Source organism: Phoca vitulina, unplaced genomic scaffold, assembly GCF_004348235.1.
Source record: "Phoca vitulina isolate PV1807 unplaced genomic scaffold, GSC_HSeal_1.0 scaffold2, whole genome shotgun sequence".
NCBI lineage: Eukaryota > Metazoa > Chordata > Mammalia > Carnivora > Phocidae > Phoca > Phoca vitulina.
The window spans coordinates 66406775-66434678 of NW_022589705.1; the positions used below are offsets into that span (position 1 = coordinate 66406775).

General features: G+C 42.5%; 1 protein-coding gene across 6 annotated transcripts in view; it reads left to right on the forward strand.

The window, feature by feature from the left end:
• EIF2B3 (eukaryotic translation initiation factor 2B subunit gamma) overlaps positions 1-27904 on the forward strand; it is a 124391-nt gene that overhangs the window by 81203 nt on the left and 15284 nt on the right. For all 6 annotated transcript variants that reach the window (XM_032430353.1, XM_032430376.1, XM_032430361.1 and 3 more), the window contains 5 exons: positions 1246-1335; positions 13210-13337; positions 14448-14638; positions 16674-16751; positions 17298-17446. In XM_032430353.1, the coding sequence (XP_032286244.1) occupies positions 1246-1335; positions 13210-13337; positions 14448-14638; positions 16674-16751; positions 17298-17446 (636 nt within the window). The remainder of the gene's footprint in view (positions 1-1245; positions 1336-13209; positions 13338-14447; positions 14639-16673; positions 16752-17297; positions 17447-27904) is intronic.

Below are 27904 nucleotides of genomic sequence, written 5' to 3' on the forward strand. Positions count from 1 at the left end.
GCTGTCTATTTTTATTAAATAAAATGACCTTGGACATTATAAGCATGGCATTTCTTTTTTTTTTTAAGATTTTATTTATTTATTTGACAGAGAGAGAGCACAAGCAGGGGGAGCCGCAGAGAGAGGGAAAAACAGGCTCCCCACTGAGCAGGGAGCCCAATGTGGGGCTCAATCCCAGGACCCCGGGATCATGACCTGAGCTGAAGACAGACGCTCAACCTACTGAGCCACCCAGGCGCCCCTAAGCATGGCATTTCTTAAGGCTAAAATCAAAATGGCAAACTAAAATATACAGCAACTCAGCAGAGCTTTAATTTGACCTAATTCATTCGTTTGTTTATTCAACAGCTATTTATTAAACATATTCTCTGTGTGAGGTATAATGCTAAGTGCTAAGGCTATAAAGATAAATCTCTGCCTTCAGGGAACTCCCAGTCTAGCGGGAGAAAGAGCCAAGTAAGTAGGCTATCACTTACTGGATGATAACTTATCTGATAGAGGTGGGCACCCAGTGCTGTGGGAGCATAAACTTGGGTTGTCAGTGAAGGTTTCCTGGAGGAAGTATATCAGGGGAAAGTCTGATGAATACATGAGAGTAGGGAGTTAGTGAGTATTCATAGATTTTTACTTCATTTTCTATGAAAATGGACTAATAATACATGCCAAATCCTGGAGGAAAGCATGGCTGAAGTATGATCTGCAGGAAGTAGGGCAGTTGGAGTAAAAGCAGGAAAATGTTAGTTATAAGAACTGTGAGGGGCACCTGGGTGGCTCAGTCAGTTAAGCGGCCTACTCTTGATTTTGGTTCAGGTCATGATCTCAGGGTCCTGGGATCAAGACCCGTGTTATGCTCTACACTCAGCGGGGAGTCTGCTTCAGGATTCTCTCGCTCTGCCCTTCCCCCTGCTCGTGCTCTCATGCTCTCTCTCTGTCTCTAAAATAAATAAATCTTTAAAAAAAAAAAATGTGAGTAGGAGTTTGTAATAGAATAGAAGAAGATGACTTGTCAGTGATTTGATGGTTCACCTAAAGGCCTGATAAAGTGTGAGGTAGGGTTTCTATAAAAAGAAGGCCTTTTCTGTGGTAGGATCAGAACTGGTATCCATCATCTTGGTCTCCCAGAGTAGGAGACCAGTGGGGATCATGGCTTTGACCCTTATAAACTTTTTAATGCCTACTACCTAATAATAGGATAGAACCCATGTTACTTGATTGTGAGCCCCTTCTCTCTTATTGTTTTTGCAGGCACCCTAGAATACATTTCCACACAGGCCTTGTGGACGCCCATCTCTACTGCTTGAAAAAATACGTTGTGGACTTCCTAATGGAAAATAAGTAAGAAAGAGGGAGGTGGATTCAAACTCACAGTGTTTAAACTACCTTGGTTCTTATTTAACAGTTTTAAACCTTGATAATGTTAGATAGCTGGTTCATATAAATAAGTTGATTCTTGCCTTTGTTTTAAAAAAAAATGAAATCGTGTTATCTAAATACTCTTATTTTGTCTGTATCACAGAGTTCCCTGCTTGTATTTTTGGGGCCTGTGTTATAATAAACCAACAAAATATTTTTGTAAAACTAATAGTAACCTATGATGCCTCTTTCTGCACAGTTCCAGGCTCTTCTTACTTCCTTCTGCAACGTTGAGCTCCCTAGCTCTAGTGCTATTTTGTTTCCAAGCAGGTGTTCTTCCCCTAGGCAATTATCCTATAGGTGGGCCCTCTTAGCAAAGGTTCAGAGTAAACTTACCCAAGAAGAGGGAGAAAAAAGTTTCCCCCCAATTTTGGAAAAGTCCACTTCACTGAGTGGTCTTTCATGAATGCAGAGAAACAAAATTTGATACTTTCTCTGATTTTCTTTGAGAACAGAATTGTGAACCTTAAATACTTTCCACAGATCTGTCTGACAGATCCCAGGACTTGGGTTTCCAGAGAAAAAACCTCCTCTGGGGTTGATCTCAAGGATTTTTTTGTAGTAAATGCAATTAGAGTCCTCAGAGGAACAGGTAGGAAAAGATTTAATAACTGCGTGGTTAGGAAGAGGAGCAGCTAGTCTCCCTTGACGGCTGCTGAGTAAGTTTCTACCTTGAGTAGCACTGATGGACTGGAAAGCAAGTAGGCTGGTGCGGCAGCAGCAAGTTCCTCAGGCCAGCTGAGGAAGAGAGTCTGAGAACCTGAGTTTAAATGCTAGAGCATGGCTTTGGCTGATAGACTTGGATATATACAGGAATATTATAATAGGGGAAGAGGAAGTGTTCCTTTGTGCCCAGTCTATTTCTTGTAACATCCTAACCCTCACCCTTGACTACACCTGCTAAACCTCCCCACCCCCCAGGAGACCCGTGTAGAACCAATGGTAAAAAATCATTTGGACTCCTGGAAAACTTTTCCAAGGATTATTTCTCTATTTCCCTACCCTAGGACACCCTGTTGCCCTGCTCCCCTCTGACTTACTATTCTGTTTTATCGTTCAGTCAACAAATATTTATTAAGTGCCTGTGATGAGGCAGGCATTGTGCTAGGTCAACTGCAGGATCAATGGTAAATAAGCAGACATGGGCCCTGCCTTCAGGAAATTTGCAGCCTAAGCTCCAGGGTAGATTGCAGAGACTTTGCTTTTTAAATAGCAAGGAAACTTACGCCAAGATTAGACAGTAATTCAGTCTTTTCCAGTCACCAGTCCGGGCTATCTGTATTCCACAAATGAAGTTAACTCAGGGTACCTGGGTGACTCAGATGGTTAAGCGTCTGCCTTAGGCTCGGGTCATGATCCCGGGGTCCTGGGATTGAGTCCTGCGTCAGGCTCCCTGCTCCGCGGGGAGCCGGCTTCTCCCTCTGCCTCTCTCTCTCTCTCTCTCTCTCTCTGTGTCTCATGAATAAATAAATTAAAACTTTAAAAAAAGAAAATGAAGTTAACTCTTGGCCTTTAAGGGCATATTTTTTATTCTCAAGTGAAAATGAAGCCCTGTGAAGTAGGCCCTGTGATGTGTTGGGAGAGAATGCAGTAGTGGTAGAAATTTTTTTTTTTTTTTAACTACTTACTAGGGCAAACTTCACACAAAGCCAAAAGTAGAGAAAGTAACGTCATGAACTCCCCGTATCCATCGCACAGTTTCGACAAGTATCAGTTCGTGGCCACTCTTGTTTTATATGTGCCACCACCCATCTCTCCACTGTCATGCCAGATTATTTTTAAAGCAAGTCATTTTGATGTAATTTCATCTGTAATTATTTCAGTTGTTATTATCTATAAATATCTGCATATGTATCTGTAAAATATAAAGTCTTTTTATCTTTTAAACAAATACCTCAATGCCATTATCACACCTTAAAAAACAAAAAAACAAAAAACTAACATGCTCCTTAGTACTACCAAATGGGATTTTAGCTTTTGGTGGCTGGATATGTAGACAGTTTTGCCCCAGAGCTAGCCTCATCCTAGCTGCTATAGCTCCTTTGTAACTCATTAGGCCACCAGGTAGCTGTTCCCACCCCTGGCACGTGTAGCGCAGTGGTATGTGCCTTGAGGACAAGCCTTAATTTGGTGATTCTGTGGCTCGTGGCCAGAAGCTCTGCCAAATGGGACTTTCCCAGAGCCTGCTGCAATAGAGAATGATACAGAGCCTCAGCTCAAACTACCTCCCCATCTCAGGATCAGTTAAAGAGACCCTTATCTCTTCATTCCTACCCCCCCCACCCCGCCCCATCTACCTGTCAGAGTCACTGGGACTAAAGGCATTATATTGAAGAATGATAAATTTCAATGTGTTAGGAAAAGTATAAAGGTACAAAGGACAAATTAGAATGGTACTCGAGAGATTCTTTATTCGTAGCTGGATGGAATAGTGGAGGTCTTGTCTCAAAGTTGTGGGAGATGGGCCTGAATAGGTTGGTGGGGGCAGCATGTAGAAGGCTTTGAAAGCTTAACAGGGAGATACGGATCTTCAAACAGAATAGTCCCTTTTGGAATGAGCTGTGGTACAACCTGGCAGGAGAACATAGACCATGCTGGATGGGAAAGAGACTCCTTCAAGGTAAGTAGGAAGCTTATAATTATCTGGTTATGAAATGATGACTCCTTGAGGGATGGAAGGCAAGAGGTAAACCTAGTAGGCACAGCTTCAAGAAAGGACACTTTAGCAATCTCCTGCTGTCTTTCACTTGTGAAAGTCAACATTTTTGCCCTGTGTTTGGGGGGGGGCGGTGTTGTTTTTCAGTTGTTTACATGTTAATGTCTTCCACCCAAATTCTTTTGAGATTAGATACCTACCTGGATTGCTAATGCATTCGATATATGCTTGGTGAATGGGATGGGAAGAGATGTGATGATAGTTCAGACAGCAGAAGTAATGTGATAGATAGATCAGTAACATCAGTAGTGGAAGAAGAGATGAGGGTTTCTATAGTTGACCAAGTAGAAAAGCTATAGAGAAAGCTGTAGAGAAAAGAAAACCTGCACTTTCTTTGACAAGAGAAGTTTAGTAACTGAGCTGTGTGAACTTGGATGGATGTCCACTTTTCTTTTTTTTTTTTTTTTTTTTTTTTTTAAAGATTTTATTTATTTATTTGAGAGAGAGAGAATGAGAGAGAGCACATGAGAGGGGGGAGGGTCAGAGGGAGAAGCAGACTCCCTGCCGAGCAGGGAGCCCGATGCGGGACTCGATCCAGGGACTCCAGGATCATGACCTGAGCCGAAGGCAGTCGTTTAACCAACTGAGCCACCCAGGCGCCCTGGATGTCCACTTTTCTGAACCTCACTTTTCTCATCTGAAAATTAGGGATAATAGTACCTGGCCCATATGATTGTTGTTGAAAATACTTGTAAAGAACTGAGAGCAGGAGGGGCGCCTGGGTGGCTCAGTCGTTAAGCAACTGCCTTCGGCTCAGGTCATGATCCCAGGGTCCTGGGATCAAGCCCCGCATCGGGCTCCCTGCTCAGCGGGAAGCCTGCTTCTCCCTCTCCCACTCCCCCTGCTTGTGTTCCCTCTCTCCCTGTGTCTCTCTCTGTCAAATAAATAAATAAAACCTTTAAAAAAAAAAAAAAGAACTGAGAGCAGGAGAGCCTCGGTGGCTCAGTTGGTTAAGTGTCCAACTCTTGATCTCAGCTCAAGCCTTGATCTCAGGATCATGAGTTCAAGCCCTGTGTTGGGCTCCACACCCACTTTAAAAAATAAAAATCAAATTAAAAAAAGAGCTGAGAGCAGCAGTTGGTGCACAGTAAGAACTCGAATTAACTTTTAATTGATCACCTACTCAGGCACTGTGTTCCTAGGTGGTAAAGATAAAAACATGGAGTTTCTGCTTCAGGTTCCTCACAGTTTAGAGTGAGGGGGACAGGTTAAACAAATTATTACAATAAAATATGGTAAGTAGTGTTAGAGTAGAGTAGAGTAGTATAATAGTATAATGAAAGCATAAGGGAATTTGGGGGGTTGATGAAAATACTCCATATCTTGATTGGGGGTAGTGGTTACAGTGGTATACATTTGACAAAACTCATCATACGGCACATTGAAAATATATGTATTTTATTAAATATACATCACATTTCAAAAGAATTGTTTTTAAATTTTTAAAAAATGAGTTGGACTTAACATAATTTTTTAAAAACTCAAAGCAACAGACATTTAATAAATACCCAAATATATTTTTATGGGATTGACATAAGCCTAAACAATCTCTCCAGCCTGTAAGATGTGAACATGTTTTTCTTTCTCAAGCCATAAGCACCAACATTGAAAATTTATTCTCATAGCCGTTTTCAGTATTTTTGTTTAAAGGAAAATGGTATCACAGGATACTGTATGCCAAATACCTAGCTTTAAAGTCAGTACCTTTTAGGGGTGCCTGGGTGGCTCAGTCGGTTAAGTGTCTGCCTTCGGCTCAGGTCATGATCCCAGGACCAAGCCCCGCATCGGGCTCCCTGCTCAGGGGGAAGCCTGCTTCTCCCTCTCCCTCTCCCTCTGTGCTCTCTCTCTCTCTCAGATAAAGAAATAAAATACTTTAAAAAAAAAGTCAGTGCCTTTTAATCTAAAATAATTTCCTGTTTACTATTCCATATTGTATCTATTTACTTTGAAGGAAAAAAAACCTGAAAACAAAGCAGAGTTAACTTAGCAATCACCTTATCCTCCCAATTACAGCTCTGCTGCGAGAGCTGAGAGAAGAGGCAAGAAAACCCAAGTCCTTAATATTCTGCTCTGCAGACTTGAGTTTCCTGTTCTACCTCTTTCCTAACTAATATTTTGAAGGACTGACTTGAAGTGGAAGACATTTAGAGGATTTGCTCTTGTGATTTGCTTACAAAGACAGAAAAGCCAGAATGCAAAAGAAGCCAAATGTTTCCCTTTGTCATGGACATCATTTTTAGGCCTTCCCTGGAAGCTTGTAGCCACAAGGAGGACCTGATCAGAGACCAAGGCAAAATGCTAAAAATACCAGATTTCAGTAGAACTGATAATCATATGTTTTTTCAAAGGTTGGATTTTTAATGGTAGTAATATTAATAATATAAAAACGTATTTGGAGTTCATTACAATGCCAAATCAGGAAAGCTCTACTTTCTATGTCCAAAAATCAGAAGAAGAAATTATTGGCAGCTGTCTGGCCTAGAGGGATGACAGTCATTTACACATTTACTCATTCACTTACTCAAATAAATATTTATTTAGCACTTCCTTCATGTCTATCTGTAGAGACAATAAGCAAAAAATTATAAATCCTGTGGAAAGTACTATGGTTACAGTAAATAGGGTACTAGTTACCATGGTATAGTGGATGGTATAGTGGAAAGAGTCATGGGCTTTGGGATAGATATGGAGTAAGTTTCAGCTCTGCCAAGTATAAAAGCTGTATTAACCTTAAGAAAGATAATTAATCTTTCTAAGCTCTAATTACCTCACTTATAAAATAAGGACAATAATACCTACCATGAGGACTGCTATAAGAATTTGAGATGATGTCTATTAATTTCCTAGCATAACACTCAAAAATGATATGGATTAAAAAGCAGTATATAATTGTCTTTGCTGTGAGCATTCAGAAGCTAGAAGTGTTATGAAAGGCTTTCAAGGAGAAATGGTATTTGAGAGCAGTCTTACGGCTCAATAAATTTTCACAAAGTGAACACACCCTTGTAACTACTATTCTAGTCAAGAAACAGAACATTAGCAGATTTCCAGGATCTCTCCTCATGCTACCTACCAGACAGTAACTATCCCCCACAACACACAAAAGTAACCACTATCCTGAGAATTAAATTTAAGGAGATAAGATCAGATTTGTAGGGGCGCCTGGGTGGCTCAGTTGGTTAAGCGGCTGCCTTCGGCTCAGGTCATGATCCCAGGGCCCTGGGATCGAGCCCCACATCGGGTTCCCTGCTCGGCGGAGAGCCTGCTTCTCCCTCTCCCTCTGTCTGCTGCTCTGCCTACTTGTGCTCTCTCTATCTCTGTTAAATAAATAAATAAATAATCTTTAAAAAAAAAAGATCAGATTTGTACTTGAGAAAAACCACAATATAGAGGGGTAGATAGAAGGAATAAGACCCATGATCAGATTATACTTTAGAGGGGCGCCTGGGTGGCTCAGTCGGTTAAGCGTCTGCCTTCGGCTCAGGTCATGATCCCAGGGTCCTGGGATCGAGCCCCGCGTCGGGCTCCCTGCTCGGCGGGGAGCCTGCTTCTCCCTCTCTCTCTGCTGCTCCCCCTGCTTGTGCTCTATCCCTCTCTCTCTCTCAAAAAAAAAAAAAAATTTTAAAAAAAAAAAAAAAAAAAAAAAAAAGATTATACTTTAGAGAGAGTATTCTGTCTACAATATGAAGGACAGATTTCAAGAGGGAAGACTGCAGGAAGGAAGACCAATAATTTTTTTTTTTTTTTTAAAGATTTTATTTATTTATTTGACAGAGAGAGGCACAGCGAGAGAGGGAACACAAGCAGGGGGAGTGAGAGAGGGAGAAGCAGGCTTCCCGCCGAGCAGGGAGCCCGATGTGGGGCTCGATCCCAGGACCCTGGGATCATGACCTGAGCTGAAGGCAGATGCTTAACGACTGAGCCACCCAGGCGCCCCGGAAGGAAGACCAATTAAAAGCAGTTGAAAGAGGGGCGCCTGGGTGGCTCAGTCCTTGAGCGTCTGTGTTCGGCTCAGGTCATGATCCCAGGGTCCTGGGATCAAGCCCCGCATCGGGCTCCCTCCCTCTCCCACTCGCCCTGCTTGTGTTCCCTCTCTCCCTGTGTCTCTCTGTCAAATAAATAAATAAAATCTTTTAAAAAATAAAAGCAATTGAAGGAATCCAAACAGATGACGACAGTGGCTTAGACTAAGCTGTGGCAATAGAGACAGAGAAGTTGATGGTTTTTAGGGCATAAAAATCAGCAGTGTTTGGTGGATGGTTATGTGAAGAGTGAAGGAAGAAGGTGATTATTAGATTTCTTGCTTGGGTGACTAAATGAATCTTCATATCACTAAGCAAGATAACCGGTGTTGGTGAGGGGAGGTTTGGGAAAATGATGATGGGTTCAGTTTTAGACACTGAGTTTAAGGTATCTGTGGGTCATCTAAATGGTAGGGTCCATCCAACAGTTGGAAATGTGAGACTAAAGTAAAGGAGAGGGACACCTGGGTGGCTTAGTCAGTTAAGCGTCTGCCTTCGGCTCAGGTCATGATCCCAGGGTCCTGAGATGGAGCCCCGCATCAGGCTCCCTGCTCAGTGGGAAGCCTGCTTCTCCCTCTCCTGCTCCCCCTGCTTGTGTTCCCTCTCTAGATGTCTCTCTCTGTGTGTCAAATAAATAAATAAAATATTTTAATAAATAAATAAAAATAAAGTAAAGGAGAGACGGGCACCTGGGTGGCTCAGTCGTTAAGCGTCTGCCTTCAGCTCAGGTCATGGTCCCAGGGTCCTGGGATTGAGCCTCGCATCAGGCTCCCTGCTCAGCGGAGGCCTGCTTCTCCTTCTCCCTCTCTCCCTGCTTGTGTTCCCTCTCTCGCTGTGTCTCTCTCTGTCAAATAAAAAAATAAATAAAGTAAAGGAGAGAGGTCTTGGCTGTGGGTCCACATTTGGGAATGAGCAGCAAAGAAGCCACTAAGTGATGATCTGTCTCAGGGAGATAAATAACATGAGAAAAATCATAGGCAAAAAGAAAAATACTAAGAAACATCCAGTATTTTAGGGGAAACAGGTATCAGAAATAGGAACAGATCAAGGGAGTGATGCCACAGAAGGTAAGGGAAGAAGAAATAAGGAATGGCTAATGACTGTGGAATTTGGAAAATTCAAAAAATATAAAAAGAAAATATTACCCATAATTCTACTGTGTGATAACTGAGAGCATCTTAGTGTATTTCTTTCCATTATTTTATTTTTATATATACATATACATACTTGAAATCATACTGTAAAAATAACTTGTTTTTTCTTCAGTATTTCATGAGCATTTCATTTTCTTTATTCAGTACTATTTCATGAGCATTATCCTGTCATTAAAACGTTCTTTACAATCAGAGTTTTGCCTATATGATACTGTATTACATAGATGTATTATTATTATTATTCCATTGTTGAATATTTGGTTGTTCTCTATTTTTATAAATAACATTAAGAGGAATATTTTTTTTCCCCAAAAATCCTTTTTTTTTTTAAGATTTACTTATTTATTTTAGAGAGAGAGCACAAGCAGGAGGGGAGCCGGGGAGAGGGAGAAAGAATCCCAAGCAGACTCCACACCCAGCGCGGAGCCCGACATGGGGCTCAACCCCAAGATCATGACGTGAGCCAAAACCAAGAGTGGGGCACTCAACCAATTGTGCCACCCAGGCGCCCCTCAGATCCTTTTTATAATCTGATTCTTTCATTCATTTCAGCAAATATTTATTGAGCATAATATGTTTTCCTTGGATAGGTTTATAGATATAGAATTACAGGGTGAAATAATATGAATATCTTGAACACCTTTTCTATGTATTGCCAGTTACTTTTCAGAAAAGATTTTACCAGTTTATACTCTGACTCCCACTGTATGAGAGTAACTGTCTCAAAGCATCCTATCAGTAATGAGAATTATTTTAAATCTGCTAATTTGAGGGGCAGCTGGGTGACTTAGTCAGTTGAGCATCTGAATCTTGGTTTCAGCTCAGGTCGTGATCTCAGGGCCCTGGGATTGAGCCCCACGTCGGGCTCCTGGGCACAATGCAGAGTCTGCTCTTCCCTCTCCTTTCCCCTCTGGTCCTCCCCTCCCCCACCACACTCCCCCCTTCACTCATTCTCAAATAAATAAAATCTTTTAAAAAATTTAAAGATTTAGGGGCGCCTGGGTGGCTCAGTCGTTAAGCGTCTGCCTTCGGCTCAGGTCATGGTCCCAGGGTCCTGGGATCGAGCCCCGCATCGGGCTCCCTGCTCGGTGGGAAGCCTGCTTCTCCCTCTCCTACTCCCTCTGCTTGTGTTCCTGCTCTCTCTCTCTGTCAAGTGAATAAATAAAATCTTTAAAAAAAAAAAATTAAAGATTTAATTTATTTATTTGGTGCCTGGGTGGCTCAGTCGATTAAGCATCTGCCTTGGGCTCAGGTCATGATCCCAGGAGGGTGCCCGATGGGGGGAGGGGGGCCCTGAGGCCATGACTTGAGCGGAAGGGTTACCAACTGAGCCACCCAGGCACCGCTAAAAAAAATTTTTTTTTTTTTAAATCTGCTGATTTGATTGGGGGAGAAATTGCATCTTGTTTTAATTTTTATTTCTTTTAAAAATATCTTTTGAACACATATCTATTTAGGATATTAATCTTTTGTTCTATTTGTAGGAATTATTTTGTCTTTAATTTGGTGGAGTTGTTTGTTGATAGCTAATGGTCAAAATCTATTGTTCTCCTTTGTGATTTCTTATTTCTTAGAAGCTTATAATTCATGAGATGAGGCAGGTGTTTCTGGAAGGCTGTGTATAAGAGGGAAGGGGAAAAGTGAGGTTGCCCAGGCCCAGGGCAATAAATCCAGCTGCTTATCTTAGGCCCCAAGGTCAGGATGTTCACAAAGGTTCACAGTGGCCTATTCCACTTCTTGGCATAGCATTGAGCTGCCTCTACTTTGAGTAGGAAGCAAGAAGAGTAATTTTGTCCTCTGTAATGCTGCTGAGCTAACTGCATTATGGGAACTGACCTGATGCTGAGTGCCAGCAGAAGCAGGTGGGACCTGGCAGGACTGCTTCATGTCCTCTCTTTAAATCACTGTCTGATCTCCTTAAAGAGCTCGGCCCTAAGGGGCTGTGTGCCAAGGCTTGTTTACTTGCTTCTACAGTGACGGTTCTGTTTGGCCCGTAATGTAAATATCGTGGCTCTGAAATCCCCCAGCTGTCCATGCTTTGTCATTCCTTCAAAGGGAACTGACTTGTTTTCCACCAGAGGGGGCCAAGGAACATTTGCTATCCACACTGGTGTGGTGCCTTAAAAGGGGAGAAAAAGAGCTAAGAGTAAGTGTTGTTTCATTCTTTGTATTCATATGGAAATTTTTAATCTCCATCAAAGGATCAGGAGAAAAATCACATTGAAATTCAATACAAGAGCTTCCAGCTTACACAGAATTTTTCAAAGATGTCTGACTTGATCCTTTAAAAATGACAAAAACCATGAACTGTGTAGCTCCAGGGTTCATAATTTTGCTTACCCTCCTCAGCCTCTGCCTCTGTCTTGCCTTCCTATCAACACTCCTTCTGTGTGGTCCCCTGTCAGCCTACAGAGCTTCTTTGAATGGGGGTGGGGGAGGGGGCGTGAAGTAGGCAGCAGCAGTGGGGTTTATAGGGCTGCTTATACATTAACCCCTCTCTCTCTCTCTCTCCCTCTCTCTCTCTCTCTCTCTCTCTCTCTCTCTCTCGGGCCACATTATCTCATCTTTAAGAGTCTTGTAACTGGTCTCCCTGTCTTCATTCTCCTTATATCAGGCCTATTGCCACTGCTACCAGAATTCTCTTACAAAGAAATAAAACTGATCAATGTCACTTTCCTGCTTAAAAACCCCACTAGCTTCTCAGTCCAAATTAGAGACTGCCACAGAAGGCTTCTATGATTTGGCTCCCTTGCCTACCTGATCAGACTCATCTCCTTCTACCCTCTTCCTTAAATCCTGGATCAGGCTACTGTCCACTGGATTATGAATTCTTTGAAGTCGGAAACAGTATATTTCCAAGGCCTAGCACAGTAATTGGCATAATAATAGATGCTTGTTAAATCCTAAATAAATTAATTAGTGATTTAAAATTCTGAAAAGGTCACAGCTTGAGAGAGAAAACTAAAAATCTTGTGCTGGTCTCTCACCCTTCTGTGCTTTTATTTCAAAAGCATACTCACTGTATTAAGGATTGGGTCCCTTCTTCCCTGTTACAGGAATTAGGAAGAAAAAAAAGTGTTGTTTTCAAAGTTGGTATGATTGTCAGAATGTACAGATAAATTATTAGAATTAGTAAAATTGTTTAGCGAGGCAATCGGCTACAAGATTAAAATACAGAGTAAATTAAATTTCTACAAACCAACAAGAAGAAAATAATTGTTTAAAAGACACCATTTATAATACCAACAAACAATGTAAGATACTTAGGATTAATCTAACAGAAGATATGCAAGTCCTTTATAGAGAAAAATTTTTAATGTTTTTAAACAACTTTTTTCAGGGCGCCTGGGTGGCTCATTCAGTTGCGCGTCCGACTCTTGGTTTCGGCTCGGTTCATGATCTCAGGGTCCTGGGATCAGCCCTGCGTGGGGTCCGTGCTCAGCAAGAAGTCTGCTTGAGATTCTCCCCCTCTCCCTCTGCCCCTCCTCTCTCTCTAAAATAAATAGATAAATCTTTGAAAAAAAATAAACAACTTTTTTCAAGACTGGAGCATTCTTCCTTCAAATAGGTTATTGCCAGTTAAGAGTCAAGGCACCATGTTAAAATATACTCACACACACAAATACTTGTGCATACACACCATGTAAATTGGATGTTGTAAAAGACTGTTTTCTGCATAAATTCTTGGATTTAATGCACTTCCCTCCCACCTCCAGCCTGAAGCTGATAGAGAACTTAGATCCTCCACTTCTCCAGAACTACCAAATCCAGGCCACTTTTGATCCCTGTCAGTCCCAAGGTGGCATGACAGGAAGGAATTTGGCTTTTCCTTGGATGCAGAGTTTTTGATCCCAGAGCATCCAGACAGTCGGATTTCTCATATTTGACCACTCTTTCTTCCTAGGTCAATCACTTCCGTCCGGAGTGAACTGATTCCATACCTAATAAGAAAACAGTTCTCCTCAGCTTCCTCACAACAAGGACAAGAAGAAAAAGAGGAGGATCTAAAGAAAAAGGAGCTGAAGTCCTTAGGTCAGTGCTTGGGTTGCTGCAGTAAGATAGGGGTAGCAGCACCTTTGGAAAGAGTAGCTAGCCAACAAGGCAACAGCTTCTTGTCTAACCACCGGGCAAGACAGGGTAGCTGACACCATTCCCTGAGCTCTGGGTAGGCTTGCTCAAGCAGATTCTGTCACTATGCTCTTCAAGGATTGGCTAATCATGCCTCAAGTCCATTCTCTGGTTCATAGCCCTGGTTTGGCTGTGTTTCTCACTAGACTGTTTTGAGTAAACTCTGCCTCCCACTTCTCAGTTCCCCTGTTCTCTAGGCTCTGGGCAGCCCTACTCCTGACTAAATTCAGCCTCTTCTGTAAAGGAAGAAAGGTAAAGGAGTATACTATTACAGTTCAAACAGAGGCCTACCAGACTACCTTCTTTCCAAGATGTTGGGGAGAGGTCTGTCTTGTTTGCTCTCATATCCCTGCCTAGTCCCTGGCCAGTCCTGGGTTCATAGTAGGTGTTCCAAAAAAATATTTATCAAACGAATAAATGGAGGCAGTACAGCATGATGGTTAAGATATCAGGACTTGGCATCAGTCAGACCTCGGTTTGAAATCTGACTCTGCCTCTTATTAGCTCTGTGACCTGAGGCAGGTTACTCAGTCCCCTGAGCCGCAGTTTTCTTATCATACAATAAAAGATCTCACATGGTTGTTTTAAGAATTGAAAAAACTGGGGCCCAGATAACTCTGGCTTCAAGTCCTAGACTATTTCTGTCATAGCACAACTACCAGATATGGTAATAGAGGCCAGCAGCACAAAGCCAACATGGCTGGTCACTAAAGCCTAGACCCTTGCTTGCTTTAGGTCATGATTTACAAGAGTCCTCTATTTTATTGTCCTTAGTAGTACTTGATTTTTGGTCAAACTTGCTTTTAGGACCTCTTTTTTAATCATTTTGGTATCATACAATATTTCAGATGTTCAGGAAAGCACGTTGCCTCTTTGAATTTCACTTAGTCTTTAAGGTTTTAATGGGATTTCCCCAGGGTTCATGTTGTATGGGTAAGTTCCAAGGAGAGAGGTGTGAGCTGTACCCTCTTTCAAAATGTGACTGAGTCTCTATTTCTTCTGTTTATTCTGAAGATATTTTCAGTTTTATAAAAGAAGGCAGTACACTGACCTTTGCTCCCTATGATGCCTGCTGGAATATCTGTCGAGGAGACAGGTGGGAAGACTTGTCCAAATCACAGGTGCGCTGCTATGTCCATATCATGAAAGAGGGGCTCTGCTCTCGAGTAAGCACCCTGGGACTCTACATGGAAGCAAACAGACAGGTAAGAGGATGGGTTTAGAAGAGAAATCATGGGAGCTCCCTGTCCGAGAAACAGACTGAGCCTTTTGTCTTATTTCTTCATTAAGTACCCAGTGACTTGTTTAGAATCCCTCTCATTCCCAAGGTTGAGCAAGACCTGGCATGTCCGGGGATACCACTGGGGTGGGCACCCAGGTACAGCAAAAGGGGAAGTAGTGGGCCTAGTCCATAGAGGTAGAGCCTCTGTGGCTCCAAAAAAGGGCTAAGATCCCCAGGAAGGCTAACTTTTGGCCTCTGGGTTCAGCAGCTTTCTCCTGTTCTGCTGGGCATGAGGAGATTTGCAGTACTTCATAAACAAGCAGATAAATACTGTGTAATCATTACTGTGATGAAGTAAACATAGGCACAGAGAGGAGGCTTTCCTAAGAAGGTAAAGGAACAGAGTATAGTCAGATGGTAGAGCCTCAAAGAAGGAATATCTATGAGAGGGAAGTGTCTGGAAACAGCATTAGAGAGCTACCCCTCCTTTTAACCCTGAGGTTTGTGAGATACGGAGAATGAGCAGCTTCTGTTGAAGCGGAAGCAGTGCTCAAAAGGATAGGCCAGGTTTTAGTTAAAAGGGGATGGAGTGAGGAGACAGTGAAGAGACTGAGGATGTAGAGGAGCTCTTTACGGTGTAGCAGGCCCAGGAGGAAGGCTTTAGGGAGGGAGGGATGATGAGACCGTGAAAAGGAGGCAGAGCAGTAAAGGGTTGAGATGAGAAGAAGAAAAGATAGGTGACTGAGGGAACTACACTGGGGTGGCATGCAAGGACAACAGAGATGAGAGGATGAAGAGATTAGCTCTTGACATGGTTTCTGGTAGAACTCTGTGGAAACTGTCAGTGCAGGTACAAGCTGGGGAGTGAAGGGAGAAGGTCAAGTAGAATGATAAAAGATACTGTTGAAAATCGGGATTGGAATGTAGTCCCTGAAGAAAACCTGGCTCAGAAACCTTGAGGACCCACACTATATGATGGGTTTAGCCCCAGCCCCAGACCTCAAGCTGGCTTTACCCTGGGTTGGTTATAGATCCAAGAGCATCCAAGCCAGAGAGTTTATGAGAAATCATAACTAGTCTCACATTTACCCAGGGCAGTCTTCAGTAAAGTTAGCCCCAATTTAGGGTCAGAGTTATTAGAAACCTTCCTTAATTTGACTTTCAGGTCTCATTTTTCAGTTCTCTGACTACAGTCTGTGAGGCTGGTCTGAAAGCACGTGCATGGATGCCTGGGCTAGGGACGTGTGCTCTGAAGCACCAGCAGGGCCCGTGCAGCAGCGAGGCCTGAGTGGCCGTGGGTGAAGTGTAATGAAGGAAGGAGATCCCGGGGATGAGGGGTGAGGTATTAGCCTTCACACTGCCAGCGTGGCCAGTCCCGGCACGGTGTCCCTCAGCCGGTGTGGCCACCACACATAATGCTCTGCCCAGCACTCTGTCCATGCTGGAGAATGACAGTAGGCACACTACCTGTGCCTTCCTCATGGGTCCAGAGCTAAAATTCTCCGTATCTGTAGCCTTTTCCATTTTCTCATACTGGAGAGTCTAGTGTGAACACCTTCAACATTTTAATTTGGCTGGTGAAGAACATGGATGCCTTCTCAGTACCTGTCCTGATTGTAGAATTTGTCTGACATTGCTCCTACCCTCACTTTAGGCATGGCCACACTGGTCTATGAGGGGAGCAGGAACCTGGAATGATGATGGTCGGGACTCAGAATGCTCCTTGCCCTTAGTAGGCCTCTTGAAGGCTTGTCTCAGTGCCTCCCAGTTGGGGCATGTGGCATTACTTTCAGGGAGGAGATTTTCAGCTAGGAAGCTAAGGATAAGACCATCTAGAATTTACTGCATATATGATCCTTGTCCTAGGGGAAATATAGCAGCCTCGTGCTCTGCCTCACCCCAACAGAAAAGCTGTGGCTGAAAACTCCCTGCATCTCTAGCTGGGCATTGAGTTCTACCTAAGATGCTTTCAGGTGTTTTCTGCTCTTAACTTTGGTGACCAAACCTCTTTCCTCAAGGTGCCCAAATTGCTGTCTGTTCTCTGTCCAGAAGAATCTCTGATTCATTCATCAGCCCAGATTGTCAGCAAACACCTGGTAAGTGCTATCTTGGGCAGGGCAGGTATGGGACAGTCTCTGGTGCATTGAGGTGTATCCTTGAGAAGATGGATTGGGGTTCTCAAGCCCTGAAACTCATTAGTCCTAGGTAAATCCCAACTGGGTTCTGGTTATAAAATACCGTCTTCTAGCCCAGACACTCAAGAAGCTGGACAGGTGCTGACCCCAGGCATACAAATTCTGTAAGGAAGATCCATTATGGTCTTGGGACTCAGACACAGGAGCTTTCCATCTCTTTCCCTCTTCTTACCCTGATTTGAGCACTCTCTTCAAGAGAGCACATCTATACACAAATGCATGAGTGTGTAAGTTTGAGTTGATCTCAGAGGTATTATGTGACCTTGTGGCCCTGAAAAATATGATCACATGCTGGTGACCATGATGGGATGGAGCAGAGGGATGATGGTCCCTCTACTGAAGTGTCTCTGGGGGAAGATTGCATTAGACCCCAACTCAAGGGATCTGAGGGGTTGGTTTGCAGTTGGTTGAGATGGATGGACAAGGTTTTATATTTGCCTTTTGCAGATTGGAGTTGAGAGCCTCATTGGGCCAGATACACAGGTTGGAGAGAAGTCATCCATTAAGCACTCAGTCATTGGTTCATCCTGTGTCATAAGAAATAGAGTGACTATCACCAGTTGCCTTCTCATGAACTCAGTCACCGTGGAGGAAGGGTATGTTTCCCCTGTGCCCACTTGAGGCAAGGTCCCTGACATCTCTGGAAGGTTTGGGGGGCCAGTCCAGCCTCGGAAAGGGCTCAGCTTGAGGAGGGGGAGAAAACGAAAAAGGCAAAGGAAGGAACAGTGCCTAGGCCCTTTGAGGCCTTGGTTTTGGCTCCATTAAGACATGGTCTCTGAAAGCGTTTCCAGCAACTTTCTCACACTTATTCCGGTTGTGGTCCTGAGAGAGGCTGCCTTCTCTTGCTTTGATCAGCTGCTTGATGGGATGGCCACCGTAGGGCACCACTGGCAGTGCTGGAATGACCCTTACCAACGTCTAAGGGTCATCTTGCTTCTCAGTGTCCCAGAGCAGCCCCGAAGAAGGCAGGGGACTAGGAGGTGTGGTCGTTTAAGCCACATACTATTTTTAAGGGAGAGCTTCTTTGTTACAAGTTATGGAGACTCTTCCCCCATTTTGAGACACTTTAGAGTATCCTAAAATCTTGGTTTATGAACAGTTTGAACTTGGAATAAGAAGACTTGAATGATATTTAATAAGATTATTCATACTCTGTATGGACCTCAGGTTTTTCCTGTATAAAATGCAAGCATAGGCAGTGGAAGAGAGGAAGGATATTACCAAAGCAATGGTCTTCAGACTTTTTAGAAAGTGAACTTTTTGTCAAGATAAATCTTATGCAGAAACTCAATATTTAAAACTGATAAAAGCACAGTTGTTTGCAATACAGTGGGGAAGGGGCACTTGGCCTTCCTAGAGGATGTGAAGCAGATCTGTAAACAAATTTTGAAAAACATTAGACTGGATCAGCCTGAAAGAGCTGATTCTAAAGCCTTGATTCTAGATCTGATACCTGTCGATTTCTCCATCCAGGAACTGATAGGAAAGAAGGATAGGGAAGACTGCAAATTCATTGAAAGCTGAACTACGTCTCCTAGCTGCCAGTGAGGGGCAGGGGGAAAGGTTAAGCCTTTGCTCTTTAGGAAGAGTGACTCATGGAAGATAATAGACAGGATTGAAGGAGGAAGTACCATAATTAAAAACCAGGAAAGTTGGAGACTACAGGGATATTGGCCACTAAGATCTGTCCTCCCCCAAGCCCCCTTCCCAACTTGATTCCCAAACCCTGACAACCAGGCATAAAGCCTTCAGTCTGGTTTGGAAGAATCTTCTCTGGAGTTCTGACCAGCCCAAGAAAAAAAACATAAAGTGATTTATGTCAGAGATTTCTAACAGTCCACTCAAATCACCCTGCAGTGAAAATTATGGATGACAAATTCCATTCATGTGCTTAGAGCTTCCAATCAGCCTTTTTAGAATCCTCCCCTAAAGATGAAGAGATAATCAAAGATTACCAGAGGTCTAAAGAAAGCCTATCATGAAAGATCCACAGATCAAACAGTTAAAAGAAAGCTACTTAGAAGAAACAGAGACTCTGCAGGGAGAGAAAAATACTTTCAAACAACCTGTTATTTCAAAGAACAAAAAAAGAACTCTAGGAAATTAAAACTATGATAACAAAAGGAAAACCCCAATAAAAAAGAATTGTAAGATAAATGTCACATTTCCCAGAAAGTAGAGCAAAGAGATAGAACGTAGAAGAGAAAAGATAAGGAAATGAGAGGACCCGTTCAGGATGTTTAACATCTGAAAAGGAGTTCTGTAAAAAAAGAGAGTTCAGATATCAGAGGAGGAAATTATTTAAGAAATAATATAGGGAAATGTCTCACAACTAAGAGATATGAATTTACAGAATGAAAAGGCCTACTAAGTGCCCAGTACAATGGGTAAAAATAAACCTCCATCATTTTGAAATTTCAGAACACTGGAGAATAAAGCATGCTACAAACTTACAAAGAGAAAATAATAGGTCCTATACAACCAATCAGGAACCAGAATGGCTTTGTTTTGGACTTACCAGTAGCAACAATGGGAACTAGAAGATAATAGAACAATGCCTTCAAAATTCTGAAGGAAAACTAATTTCAGCCTAGAATTCTACACCCCAGCAAAAGGTTAAGTGTGACCATGGAAAAGTCTCAAAAACTTTTCTGATGTTTTCCACCAAAATGAAGAGTAAACCAAAGAGGTAAGATACAAGAGATCCAACTCTAAAAAAGCAAAAAGTATCCATAGGATGATACTGAAGGCAGATCCAAGGATGACAACTTTATGAACAACTGCATGAAGCATACAGGGAGCAGTTAGTTCAGAGTGGAATCCACAGAGCACTTACTCAGGAAGATGAAAGTGATAAAATACCAGACGCATATAAACATCTTGAAAGATTTAGACAACTGGCTAAAAGTTTGTGTTGAATTAGTAATAGCATAGAATACTATCTAACAAACACAAAACAATTATGAGCTCTGTTTAAAAAGTTGTACACGAAAGGAAAAGGCATCATAGTTCACTGTGTAACTCAACTATGAAAAAGAATTTATGTAGTCATAAGAAACACTATAGATCAAAATTATGCTATAACAATATTGAAAGAATGAGGGATAGGAATGGAAAGACGGAGCAGGGGGGGAAAGGGAAGCTAAATCTTCCATTGTGGAAGTCTATTGATAATGCCTAAAACTAAAAAATCAAGTAGTAGTAATATATGTAGCATGTTAGTATGTAGAGATGGGGAGGTGAATACTGAAATACTCAGCAAAAAGAAGTCCAAAAGTTGTCTCTGGGGGTGCGCCCGGGTGGCTCAGTCGGTTAAGCATCTGACCAGCTCAGGTCATGATCTCAGGGTTCTGGGATCGAGCCCCGTGTTGGGCTCCCCGCTCAGCAGGGAGTCTGCTTCTTGCTTTCTTTCTCCCTTTCTCTGTCTCTGTCTGTCTCTTTCTCTCTCAAATAAATAAATAAGAAAAGATATATACATGCATATATAAATTTAATTGCCAAACAAAAAGGTCAGAATTTTGTGGTACACTGCTCCCGGTGGCATGCTGAGAAATTGTTAACAGCCAGTTCTCCAAAGGAAAAAAATAAGTGGTCTGATTTATAACATTTGCCAGTTTCCATAGTGTAAGTTCACCCAAGCAGAACAGTCTGGCTCCAGCACATCACTGATGATAGAGACCTGTCAAAAGTATTTCACTCTTTCATCAAACACAAAGACCCACTGGATGCTGAAGACTGTGCATGAGTGCTGTGGTAGAAATCTGTGTAGTCACAAAGGAGAAAAGGGTCAGGAAAGAATTAAGGAAATGACCCTTGATCTGAATCTTGAAAAATGATTAGAGCCACCAGATTGGAGAAAGGAATGTTCTAGATACATCAAGAGTGTGAAGTGTGAGAGAGCATATCTTATTCCAGAAACATCTCTTCATTTTGATTTTACCTGGAATTTCATCACTTAAAAAGAGGCTTCACTGACTACCTATCAGATATAATCTGTCCCAGGATGCCTGAGTGACTCAGTCAGTTGAGTGTCTGATTCTCGGTTTTGGCTCAGGTCATGAGATCAAGCCTCATGTCAGGCTCTGTGCTCTGCTGCAGAGTCTGCTTAAGATTCTCTCTCCCTCTCCCTCTCTTCCCTGCTCCTATGCACACACACTCTCTCTCTAAAATAAATAAATAGGGGCGCCTGGGTGGCTCAGTCGTTAAGCATCTGCCTTCGGCTCAGGTCGTGATCCCAGGGTCCTGGGATCGAGCCCCACATCGGGCTCCCTGCTCCGCGGGAAGCCTGCTTCTCCCTCTTCTACTCCCCCTGCTTGTGTTCCCTCTCTCGCTATATCTGTCTCCGTCAAATAAATAAATAAAATCTTTAAAAAATAATAATAATAAAATAAAATAAAATAAATAAATAAATCTTAAAAAAAAGAAGCAGCAGTCTGTCCCAATACTCTCCATTACACCAACCTGTTTTATTTCCTTCCTAGCATTATCACTCTCTGGCCTTATCTTGCTTACCTGTCACAAGTAAATGTTAGTTTGAGAATGTAAGTACCTTATCTTTCTGTTTCACTGTTATATCTTGAGAGCCTACAGGAACTCAATAAATATTTGTTATATGAAAGAATGGTAAATAATTCATAATAACCAAAATATAGAATTCAAAGAGGAATGGACAGACAGGAGACAAGGCCATACAGATGGCCAAGGGCCAAATCGTGGACTATCCCCTAAGACATTTAATAGGTAACAGTAATTTAAGAGTTTAAAGGAAAGGAATAACATAATTAAATCCACATTTTACGAAGATCATTTTGGCTACACTGTGGAGTACGATGTGAGGGTAAACATGAAGGCAAGGAAGACTACTGAAAGAGTCCTGATAAAATAGAAGTCCTAAATTAAGGCAGTAGCAGTAGCAATAGGGAAGAGAAATAATAAGGTGATTAAAAACTATAAAGCATGGTGATTGCCTGGATATGTGAGGTGAAAGAGAAATTAGGGAAAACTTCCACATTTCTTACTTGAGCAATAAGGTTTTTGGTGTGCTGTTCGCTAAGATAGAAATCAGCAGAGGATTTGCAGGGTGGGAAACAGGGAAATGAGTTCCATTTGGGATAAGTTGAGTTCCTGGCAGGCGGCTTTGACATGCAGGACTTGATGTGCAGGACTGGAGCTCAGGAAAGAAGCCTGTGTTTGAAGGTTTGGGAGAGTGGGGGGCATAGAAATGGTAACTGAAGCTGTGGGAGTAGAGGAGATCACCCAGGGAGATTGTGTGGCCTTAAAACAAAAGAAACCAAGACAAAACCATGGGGAACATCAACAATTTTAGACATAATAAAAGGAATCTAAGGAGACTGACAAGGAAAAGGCAAGGAAGGAACCTAAGGGATAAGGGAGAGGACAGTTGGTAGGTGAATCCCAGGTTTCTAGTTGGGGAAACGGAGTAGATGGTAGTGTACTCACTGAGATGAGGAAGGGTGAGGGAGGAGCAGATTTGTGGGTTGAAGAGGCCTGTGTGGGGCACATGAAGTTGGAAGTACCTGTAGGACATCCAAGTATGTGGAGATATCCAGTAGCCAGTTTGTGACTAGAGGTTAGAAGAGGTCAGACCCAGAGACCTCTTCCTGAACCATTGTGGTGTTCTCTAACTTATTTTGCTGTCTCTGTTTCTCTTATTCTTCCATATCTGCCCTTCTGCCATTCCTCCTATGGATTAGAACATGAACTTTGGAGTCAGACTGCCAGACCGAATCCCAGATCTGTCACTTACTGGTCACTTAGGGAATTGACTTTACATCTTCGTGCCTGATTTTCTCACTGTAAAATGGGGTGAAAATTGAACTACTTCTTAGGTTTATTGGGAATACTAAGTTAATAGACATAAAGCACTTAGAACAGTGCTTGGACATAGAATGTTAGCTGTCATTTGTTTATCATCCTCATCATCATTTATCATTTATCTCATTTCACAGAGGTGACATGTTGCCAGTGTTGTCCTCCTAACGGATAGCTCTGATCATGTCCCTGTTCTATTCAGAAACATTTTTTTTTAAAGATTTATTTATTTATTTGAGAGAGCGAGAATGAGAGAGAGAGAGTACACGAGAGGGGGTAGGGTTAGAGGGAGAAGCAGGCTCCTCGCCGAGCAGGGAGCCCAATGCGGGACTCGATCCAGGGACTCCAGGATCATGACCTGAGCCGAAGGCAGTCGCTTAACCAACTGAGCCACCCAGGCGCCCCGATTCAGAGACTTTTTTTGAAGACTTCCCCCTACCTTTAGAATAAAGTTTGAACTTCCAGATTTCTCGTGATCTAGCTCCAACACTGAGTCCTGGAATGTTAGTGAGATGGAGCCTCAGAAGTCACCCAGCTCAACTTCTGCATTTTTACAGATGAGCAGAGTATGAAATTCCAGACTTTCTTCTCATTGCACCCTTGCTACTCTTTGTCCCATTCTGGATTCATGCATGAGACCAACAGTATCACCATTCTCTCCAAACCAGAACCACACTTGCCTTTATCCATTTGATCCCCTAATTCCAGAGTAGCTCATGAGGCTTTGTAACTTCCACTCTGTCTCATCTTGCCTCAGACCTTCCAGGGAAGACAATGCCATGACTTTTCCATTTGCTTTAATTAGCAACCTCTCCCTCCCCTCCTGTGGGCGGGCAGACAAAGGAACAGCTCTCTGGCACCTCTTTAAAGTCCAGTATTGGTGTCCTGAATTGACATGAAGAGACTTGGTGAGGAACCAAAGCTCGGGAAGAAACTCCAGCTTGCTCATATGAGAGAAGTTCATAGAGAATGCCTAGCATAATATCCTAGAGTAAGTTGCTGTTTTGGAGGAGGTATAGTCTTGGATGGCCTCATAAGCTAGGGAAACAATAAAGGTTTAGATGGTGGTGGCTGCTATTTTTTCCACTAAGAAGGTTGAGGGAGGGCTATAGGCAGCCCACATGGGGCTAATGACTAGGGAGGCCATTAGAGGTTACCCAATCTGGCAAATTAGCTCCTCATGATAAGATCAGACATCCTGCATCCCATATGAACCTTTTTCCATTATTTTCAGGTCATTTCGTTTTAATTACTTATGGTAAATTTGGGGAAAGTAATTAAATTGCAGTCGTGTGAGACTTTATTACCCTGCTGCTATTACATCTGAACTGAGCGGCCGAGTAGGAGCGTGAATTTGTCCAGAAGGGAGTTTCTCATATTCTAGGCTTGCTTGTCTCTGCCAGCAGCGGTGAGCTGCCGAGGCTTTCTGGACAGTGGCTTGGACATCTGCCCAAGGCCCTCAGGGCTTGAGGGGTGCTAATAGGACCACCTTGGGGAAGGTGTAGGCGAGACTATGCAAGGAAGGCTCCTGCCTGTCTTTCTCATTTTCGGTTTCTGGTAGAAATTCCAAGTTCTGTGACAGCTGATGCCCAGGAATCCAAAGTCTAGTGAAAACTTCATTGTCAAGACTTCATTGTCAGTTCTGTGTTCTGTATCTTTGGCTTTCTGGTTCTGAACAACATCTCCTGCATCTCCTCCTTGTCCATGGTGAATGACCCAAGCAGCAGTGTAAGGTAGCTCCTTCACATGCAGGCAGGCAGGCCAGGGAGCCAGGTTTTCACCTAGATTTCCTGTGCTTTCTGTAGGCAGCAAGTGCCAACTGTCAGAGCCAAACTATATATTATTGCTTCTCATTGTTACCCTGAGTGTCCTCTTCACCTACACTCAACTGACTGCCCTGCTCACTGGGTCCCTTACTTTTCTACTCCCCTTTATTCCTGACATTCACTCTGCCTCAATTGCCTCTTTCTAGAGATCTTTACCTATAGAAATCCTCCTGCTCATCTTTCAAGGTCCAGTACATATGCCAACTCCTCCACGCAGCCTTCTTGAACTGTCCTGGCCAGAAATTATTTCCCCCACCCCTGTGTTCCCTGTGCACCCATAACACTTGATGTATGCTCATGTGCCATTTAGTGCATCTTTCTTTTTCCCTCAGTAGGCTATAGATTCCTTCAATACAGAAATAGTTCTCCTATATCTTTGTATCTCTTAATGCCTAATACTATACTCTTTACATGCTAGATATCTTATTAAGTATTTACTAAATGAAAAGTAGGAGTCCCTGATTTAACCTTCCCTAGTATAATTGGCTGAGTATCTGTCAAGGGAACCGTGTGTACTTCTAGAAAAAATGGTGGAGCGCTTCAATCCTTAAAACTCACCAAAATAGGGGCGCCTGGGTGGCTCAGTCATTAAGCGTCTGCTTTTGGCTCAGGTCATGATCCCAGGGTCCTGGGATCGAGCCCCGCATCATGCTCCCTGCTCGGTGGGAGGCCTGCTTCTCCCTCTCCCACTTCCCCTGCTTGTGTTCTTGCTCTCACTATCTCTCTCTGTCAAATAAATAAATAAAATCTTAAAAAAAAAAAAAAAAAACTCACCAGAATAAAAATGTACAAGCAAAACCAGAAAAGGAAACTTCATCTATAATAAAACTAGATAATACCACGTATCTGTACACAGACTGAAGAATATCTGCCAGACACAATGGAATGTAGATCAAATCCAAAGAGAACACCAAGATTTGACCAGCGAAAGGAATAAGGGCATGGGTAAACCAAAGAATTGGCAAACGTTTCTTTTGCAAAATCTCAAGGCACATAGAACTGAAAGAAAAAAACCATTGAGGCACATAGGAGGGCTGGCCTCAGACTTTTCTGTGATAACATTGAAGGCAACCATTTAGGAGTGAAACAACATTTAGAAAATTTGGAGAGAAAATGATTGTGACCTCTAGGAATCCCATAGCTAGTCAAGTTATGGTTGAAATATAAAATCATCAGAAATACTCCAGTATTTCTGGAGTATATCTTCTGGCTCAGGAGATGTGTCACCCATGAACCCTCTGGAAAACTCTACTTGAAGACATAATATAACCAAGTAAGAAATGAAGCAAAATATTGATTAATGGGTTGGTTGGGTATAAGAGTGAACTCCCTTAAACATAAAATTAAGTCTGTGGTAATTAGAGTTGCAAAAGGACTGTGATTATTAGAAGAATTTTGTCCATGTTTCTTCAGTAACACTCTTGAAAATACCAAATTATGAAACTTTGGAAAGATCCCCTGGACTTAAAAGGGCTCCTTAGGACTTTTGACTCATTCCTTGCCTCCATGCTAAACCCATCTTCTTAGATGGAGAATATTCAGCTTAATTCTTTGAGGTTGTTACCTCGTTACTTTGATTCCCTCCACACCCTTCTTTTTCTTAGCCTCTCTTTAGGGAATGGAAGGACTTAGATTTCTTAGGAGGGAGACGTTTCTCACCACTAAACCTTTATATAGTGAAGGGAGGCACACAGAACTAAAGGGAGGAAATTTTCAGCCTGTTCACTGAAGCCAATACATTTTCATCCAGAGGACCAAGAGCAAGATTGATCAGAGACTGGAAGGTGAAATATTTCTTCAAGCATTATGTCTCATTACATGAATTAACCTGGATAAATATCACAATGATGTTGAAGGAGAAAAAAGCAAGTTGCAGAAGGAAACATAGAGAATTATAGCATTTATATAAAATTTGAAAACATGGAAAACAATACTATATACTGTCTGCTAGTATAGCCCTTCTACTGTGCCTGAAATAGTTCATTAAAAATAATCCATCGTTCTTCATCTAGAGGGACTCCTGGACAGGGACCCCTTGGGCTAAGGTTAGGAGGCTCTTACCTCTGGGGAAATCCAGGTGACTCAACCATAATCTTTGGGCTGAAGTAGTGAGCTGGCCTAAAGTAGGCCTTTAGTCATATACTTAAAAAACTCCAGTTCCATACTCTTTTCTCACCCAAGGTTATGAGTAAGTTTAGAAAGCCTACCAGCTTCTCTCCAGAGAAGAACCTACCTGTCCTCAGAGTTACTGAAAAGTTTCATGGCTCTTTGCCAGATACTGCCCAGTCACCAGCTGAGTCCAAGCCCCTCACACAATGGAGAGTCACTTACCACTATGTACGCTTGGGCACATTGCTTAATCTCTGTGAGCCTCAAATTTCTCTGTAAAAATTAGAATAAATACCACCATCCCTGCAGGCTTGCCAAAAGGATTAAGTTACATAATGAACATAAAATGCTTTCTGTAATGACTGAGAAATATCCGACATCAGAGTTATGTGAATTCCCTTTCCTTCTGTAATAAACTAAAGAAAGTTCTAACCAAAGCCAGAAGAGCAACTAGAATTTGGAGGCCATTTTGCTTCCCAGGCCAGGGCTTCTTCCTTTTTTTTTTTTTTTTTTTTAAAAGTTTTTTTTTATTTGTTTATTTGAGAGAGAGTAGGGGGCAGGGGCAGAGGGAGAGAGATGAGAAGCAAGCTCCCTGCTCAGTGGGGAGCCTGACACGCAGGGCTCTGGGATTATGACCTGAGCTGGAAGCAGACACTTAACCAACTGAGCCACCCAGGCACCCCCAGGACTTCTTCCTTATGTCTAGGCCACAACATGCTGTGGCATAATATGCCTGGCCATTCAGTGGATCTACAGATCTTACTGTAGACCTCTGTGTTTTTCTCATGGTCTCTTCTCCACCTGAAGCATTAGGATTTTCAGGGTAATTTCCCAAAGCCTGCAGTTTTGCTTAAAATTTAACCACACCAAGGGACGCCTGGGTGATTCAGTCGGTTAAGCATCCAACTCTTGATTTTGGCTCAGGTCATGATCTCAAGGTTGTGAACCAGCCCAGTCTTCAGCTCAGCTCCGAGCTGGGCATGGAGCGTGGTTAAGATTCTCTCTCCCTCTTCCTTTGCCCCTCCCCACCCCTCAAAAAATAATAATAATAATTTAACCCCACCAAGGAGAAATGAGGACCAAAACCCCGTTAATCTTAGCCATCTTTCAACAGCTTCTTAGAAAACACAACCAGGTATTAGCACAGCAGAGTCCTTAGTACCAAGCTAAGAGTTAAAACTACGTTGCAAAAACCATAGTTTTGGCATTGAGCCAGTTCTTTGCTTGAGCTGTAGAGGAAGTCACCTCTGCTCTGCTTTATGCACTGAGCAGAAAAGGCAAAGCCAT